Here is a 7,008-nt window from a genome sequence, read left to right as displayed (position 1 = left end):
CGCTGTCATCCCCCTCCCGCAGCATGCGCTGCAACGTGCGTGTGCACACATTGACTCATTTACCGACCTTGGGCTTCATGATAAGAAAATTTGTACGCGCAATGACTCATTTACCGACCACGGGTTTCATGATAAGCACATTAAGATCGAGGGTTTTATTTGGGGGTTTGCAACCAAGTTAGCCTGCATGTTACGACACTGTTTACGAGCAAGTGTGATGAAAAACATTTTACTTATCTATCATTGTAATACAAACTAGTCTAGGGTATTTCAATACAGAAATGAAAATGTTTAGATAGTTTAATGGGGGAATTTCAATATTTAAGACACCAATTGACGTTGTTTTGTTTACATTTAGTTAAATACCTATCCAAACCAAGTATAAATAATACCAGCTGTTGCCCACGATTTTTTTTCTAATAATTCGTTTATCCCTAATACAGCTAGAACTCTGTAGTTTAACATATTAAATTTTCCTATATGCTATCAATCCGTGTTGCAAATAAGTACAAATTTACAAGGATATTATTGTAAAATAAACTTATCTTATGAATATAATACAGAGGTTTTCCGCCTAACAAAATAAAACACACCAAAATAAGATTTTCAAATCGTTTATATCGAATATTTAGTTTCTTATACCTTCCAGTTCTTTATCAATTTGTGCATTCGTTTTCCCTTTGGTTTCTGGCATTTTGATCCAAAAAATTATAACTCCTATGAAATTGATGAAAGCAAAGAAGAAGAACAACGTGTGCATGCCAAAATATTCAGTTACTGCCGCGAAGATGACGGTTTGGATTGCGCAAAGTAACCACCCGAAAGTAACGAGTAGACCAAGGACTTTGGATCTTAGCTGGAAATAAAGAAAACAATTAGATATTTTAATCATCAGGCAGAAGACGTCCGCTGTTACAATCGCCTCCCTCTTAGAACTCCATAAACGACAACTTGTCACTTTCATAGACCCCGTTGCTCACAACTCTCGCTATTTCGCTATTAGATTAGGTAGGTATACATTTTTGATTCCAAATAAACTCTGATACATTTTATTGATATATTTTTAGTCTAAAATCAAATTCTATGGGGTTTAAGGAAAAACCAAAGACATGATTGCAAATATTTGTAAGATCTTTCGAATTTTGTAAAATAAATAGGAAGTTGAACAGGATAATTACCTCTATGCTGAACATTTCTGACATAACAATGAAAGGTAGTGGCATATGCTGCCCACTTGCAAAAAGACATATACCGATACACAGAACTGGTAACCACGGCGGCATAATTCCGCCTCGCTGTTGGATTAGAATTGCACTTCCCAATATTAATAGGGGGATGCCGGTGAATATCACACTGAGTATGATTAGTGGCTGAAATGAAATAAGTAAATAAATAAAAACAATCCTAATTAACACACATACTAATGATTTAAAGGATAAATAATTTAAAGAGATTGACACTAAAAAAACAAAGGAGAGCGTGGAAATCACTGGCTGGACAAGACCGATAAGAATTTAGAAACATTTATTTTATTTTATAAAATGTTAGTCGATTTGATAATCCTGCAAACTACCAGAATTCCACTACCAGATTATTGCAAATATTGCAATGTTAATTTATAACCCAACATACATAAATACAGCAAATTTCAGCTCAATCATACATGTGTATCCTGCAGTAGCCGAAAAATGGTTTTCGAATTTTGAAACCTCAACTCACTAACTTACATACGAACGTTACAAATTTTAATCGTCACCATCATATCAGTCGTAGGACGTCCATTGTCGGACATATGGCAGATAGGCCAAACAAACTTGCATACCACAAGATAAATCTCTCTCCAGATGAATGTTACGAGTATACCTGTGTTGGCTTTAATAAATTATTTTAATAAACTTGTAAAAAATTACCTTTCTTCCAAATTTCTCCACTGTAAGAGCGGACGCCAGAGAACCTATTGTCATGAGAGCGGGAAACAATATCGTCTGCAGGTCAGGTGCGATAGTGACTCCGGCGTTTCTGATGATGACTGAAGCGTAGGCGAGGATGGCGTAGTTGCCTCCTAAGTCCAACATAATGATCATGAGGAAAGATAAGCCAAGTCCTCTTCTTGATGATTTCTCTGTAACTGTAAAGAATTATTAAGAATCATAATGTAATATCTATTTTTTGAAGCATCGCAGAAGATCCTTTGGTAGTACAAAAAAGGAAAATTATTAGTATGAAAGGAAAGGAACTGAAGGAACTACTAATTGGCTTTTTTATGATTTCTGACATCAAACTTCTAATGAAGTTCAGAATTCAACAGAAATTGTTTTATTTTTGAGTCACAAGTCAAAATCAAAAAAATGCTAGTTAAAAGACAGAAAAAACATATTTTTTTACTTTGTTGCCATTAATTAAATGCTCACTGCTTTAATCAAACTTATAAGATAAATTAATATTAGCTAGCATGGATGTAAATTGCCTAATATAGGCAATATTTATAGTTTAGAATGCTTAATATTCACTTCATTCTTAACCATAGTATTGTATAAACTTACATATAGATTTAAATGATACTGATGGCAAATTCTCGTACATCGCTAGTTCAGTTTTTGTCAAGGAAATGTCTCGTTCTACTTCTTTGTCATCTATATCAACTCCCCTGAGCCAAGCCATGACTTTTGTCGCTTCCTGAAAGTTTTAAACGATAAATTGTTGTTTATTATGTTTTATAATTGCTTAATGTACACGTTTTCTTGTATCATACTTTCCTAGATCTGATTCTAAATTTCGTTATTATTTATTAATAGGCCCACAGAAAATATAAATTATAAATAATCGTTAATCATTAATCTAAAACTACGATGAAATATATAATTCAGAAGTTTAGAGCATTGCGCGTTGAGTTAGCGACGCAATTGTCTGTTATAAAGAAGGACCCGATAACATTTTAATGTTACATGTTTTAAATGGTTAGTATTTTTCAACAATCAAAATAAATAATCAAATAATTTTACACTTATAATAATTAGTTAAAGCTAGTTGCTCTGACCTCAAATTGCCCTTTCTTCACGAGAAAAGCTGGCGACTCAGGAACTTTGAATAATGCTACTACATTTAAAATGGGGAGCCACACCACAATCCATAGCACTGTGTAGTAGTCTATGTATGCACCCATAGCGTACATTATTGTTATACCAAGGCTCTGTAACAAAAAAAATGCAACGTATTGTTACTAAAGTTTTTAGCATCAAAACGTTTTCTCATCAAAATATTTCAAAAAAGAAAGTTATTCTGGTTTCTTAGAAGAAGTTCAAACCCGAATCCTCTAAATATACGTGTCAAGTGTGTTACCAACTGCAGCCCCGTGCTTTAATTTTTTTTGTTTTAAATAAATCTTAAATTTCCTTGAGCAAATTGTGCAACAGAGCCCGTGGTGCAGTTGGAACCACACTTATATATCGTAATAGTACTCGTATATGGCTAAACACGGCAAGTACCTTCTAGTTCTAGTGTACCTACCCTAAAATATATAAAAAATAAAGTATTTAATAATTATTTACAAGCCTATAAGAATTTATACGAAAAACTTGGCAATAGGCTGGTTATTAAAATACTATTTAAATAAACGAGTTAGTTAATGGAAATAGCTTCTCAGAAGATGTAGAATGAGACGCCAACGATGGACTGATAATCTGAGCAGGGCGGCTGGCAGTGACTACTTGAAGAGCCTAAGATCGGACTTAAAAATGCTTTTTAAAGGGTTACATAGGTTTTTCTCTTTCTTTCTTTAAAAATTTAGAGAAGCAGATTTTCATACCAACGTACTTAATGAGATACACCTTCATATTTACGTCAAAGTTACCTGTAAAAGTATACCAGAAGATCCCAGGACCCCTCGAAGCGAATCCTGGGATATTTCTTTTATGTAAATTGGCGCCACACAATACACTCCTCCACCTGCGATGCCGCAGAATGCTTGCGACACGAAGAGACATATTGGGTGTGCTGATACTAATTTTAATGCGAATCCGAACTGCAATGAAAAATATGTCGGGAAATGTCGTTAAACAAAATGGTAGTGTCTATTATTTTAATTTTGATATTTTAATTACCTATTTGCTTCCCATTTCCAATGATCGTACCACTTTTGAGGACCAGAACATTTATTTCTTAGTAAATTAATTATTATCATTTGGCTGACAAAACTTATAATGTCTGAACATTCTGTTCAAATTTAACGTAATAAGTTCACCTTCGTACAGTCAACGTCATAAATAAATGATCATTTCTGTACCTTGTCGCTTTCAGTCGTTACACAATTTCGTATGGCTTTTCAAACATGACGTTAAAGTGAAAAGGTACAAAAGTGATCACTTATTTATGACGTTGACTGTACTTCTGTGTATCTGTATTCATAAATGTTTTGTGTGCAGTGAAGAGTTAACATACAAAAAATCAAAAAAAAATCAAAATCATTTATTCAGTAAGTATATAGGCCGCAATGGGCACTTTTCACGTCATTTTTTAAACTACCAGCGCTTTCGGAAAGACCATCATTGCCAAGAAGAATGCGCCGCAAGAAACTTTTCAGAAAGTCATTTTTTCAACATAAAATAATTACAAATAAAATACTTAAAAACTACAGTATACAATTAAATAAAATAAAATACAAAAAAAATACAGGGATGTATGGGGTCCCTTAGTTACAAAACTAAACACTAACTATTATCTCTACGTTCAGTGGAAGTGTAGACTGCTTCCACCGTCATTAAATTAAAATAATTATAATAATAATAATAATTTAATTCTGAAATTTACATTTCAGGTCATGTAACCATTAAGCTTTTGGATTCCGAAGGCAAGCTCACGTCTACAACAAATCTTTTGTGATTTGTGTTTGTTTTTTTATTTTGTTCAATATAAGGATTAAGTATTAGAACTGTTTAAAAGAACACAATACAAGCTAGATAAAGACATCCGTTTTACTCAACGACAGCATGAAAGGTAAAGGGCATCATTTCAATTAGCTACGAGTATAATAAGTGTTTTACTATCAAAAAATCAACTTACGATCTGCGGTATCGCAATCATAATCAAGGTGTAACGCCTTCCAATGGCATCGGCAATGTAGCTGAATATGACAGCAGAAATGATAGCAAGCACGCTGATGCCACTAGCTATCCATGATATCTCGTAGTTGGATAAGGAATATCCAGAGGGGCTGTTCTCAGATTGGAGGACGATGATGAATGGGGACATCCAACCACTTTGGAGGCCGTATGTGAGAACTGTGATGGTTGCTGAAGATGAAAGCAAAATTTATCGGTACCTTTGAGTATTTTAATAAGTTCTTTAATAAAATACCTAAAAACAGAGCTGGGACTTAATCATGACAATATCATATTGCAACAATCAGTAGCAATAGAGAATCAATAATAATGACCAAAATGACGAGTTCATTTTAGCAAAATATCGTCGTTATAAAGTCACGCGTGTTTTATTAATTTGTGAATGAAAATTGCAAAAATTTCGGAACATCATGAGCAAAGAATTATTATGTATTTTGGGCTCTAGTATTTCTTGTGATTATCCAGTAATTATTTTTTTACTTTTACTTTACTTGTACATGTCTCTACGGTAATGTAATAAGATTGTATTCAAACATAATCATATAAGTACCTACATACAATACAAATTTACATTCTTAACAGTCTGCCATTACGTTTTGAAAAAAAGGTCGATGGAAAACATCTAGAGAAAATCGACATACCTTAATTAACAACCGGATCATTTCGACTGCCATAATTTTATGTCATAAATTTTGTTAGTCATAATTTTTTTCCCGCTCAAACCGTACATTTTTCATAAATTTTTAAATGGTCATCATAGGATGGTTTCTATAGAAGCTTAGGCAAGGTTTGTTTTATAACAATTCTGAAAATAAATGGTTTTAGAGAAAAAAAGAGTTATGTCAAACATTACACTGTGACAAACATTTGGTAAATTATGACTAACAATTTTCGACCAGTCGATATAGACCCATTAGCAACGGATGCGTGTGAAGACTAAAACTTAAGCTCAGTTGTTGTAAACAAAGGCATGTGCAAGTTGATTTATTCCTTGTCTAGTAATGGTATTATTTACATACTTGTTCTTGTGACATTACTTACCAATAAATCCAATAATCCATTGTCGGTGTATAGTACCCTTTTTAGCTACTGGAGAATCTGATGATGACATTGTGGTGCAAATAAATTATGGTATTCTAAAAAATCTATATTACAAATGAATCGACATAAATAATCGATTTCGATACTTGAGTTGAACTAAAGGGTAAAAATATTTTGTATTTAACACATCCCAAAAGCACTGCTTAAGTTCTTCACTTCACATTAACAACTGCTGATTCGGATACTTAATAATTGTGTTGTTCTTATTTGTTAATTGAAATAAATTAAAAGCACTCAGTGCTTCAATGAATATAGCATTTAGGTTGACATTTTTGAATGAAATGATGCCTATCAACAGTTGTACGGAATAAATAATGCTACTGTTATTATTAGACTACATCTAAACTAATATTTGCCTACTACCTCATGATGTCAGTAAAATCTTATTATTTATGCAACGAAACTAGATAATGAAGATACAACAGAGTAAATAAGCTTTTATGACGTTAGAAACAGTTATTTCTGTTCTTATGGAAAACTACACGATGCATAAATATAAAGTGATGGAAGATCCGAAGTTATAGGACCATGAACTTGTAAAAAGCACGCTTAATTTGCTGCTAATACAGAACAAAGCACTAAACAGGGATTAACGTGGCATTGCTCATGGTTATAAATACCATCTCTGGAAGTATTTCCGCTTATACTAAACAGTAGAAACTTTCACAGTTTTTCACTATTCTTGTTTTTGAAATGGATAAGCTGTTATTTCTATGTATAGTATTTGATGCTGTGCTGTATTTTAAATGTTTAAAACAATGGATCAAGTGGCTTAAAATTACTTTTCCAG

General features: G+C 33.0%; 1 protein-coding gene across 1 annotated transcript; it reads right to left on the bottom strand.

The window, feature by feature from the left end:
* Positions 1–598: 598 nt before the first annotated feature.
* LOC141440334 (facilitated trehalose transporter Tret1-like) lies at positions 599–6,480 on the bottom strand. The gene is made up of 8 exons (XM_074104840.1): positions 6,159–6,480; positions 5,059–5,288; positions 3,851–4,021; positions 3,038–3,190; positions 2,544–2,676; positions 1,911–2,128; positions 1,179–1,370; positions 599–856 (listed from the first exon to the last, which is right to left on the bottom strand). The coding sequence occupies exons 1-8, from the start codon at positions 6,226–6,228 to the stop codon at positions 629–631; spliced, it is 1,395 nt and encodes a 464-aa protein (XP_073960941.1). The 5' UTR covers positions 6,229–6,480; the 3' UTR covers positions 599–628.
* Positions 6,481–7,008: the final 528 nt, after the last annotated feature.

This window comes from Choristoneura fumiferana, chromosome 22 (assembly GCF_025370935.1).
Source record: "Choristoneura fumiferana chromosome 22, NRCan_CFum_1, whole genome shotgun sequence".
Lineage (NCBI taxonomy): Eukaryota > Metazoa > Arthropoda > Insecta > Lepidoptera > Tortricidae > Choristoneura > Choristoneura fumiferana.
This window is presented reverse-complemented; position numbering and strand designations above follow the sequence as displayed.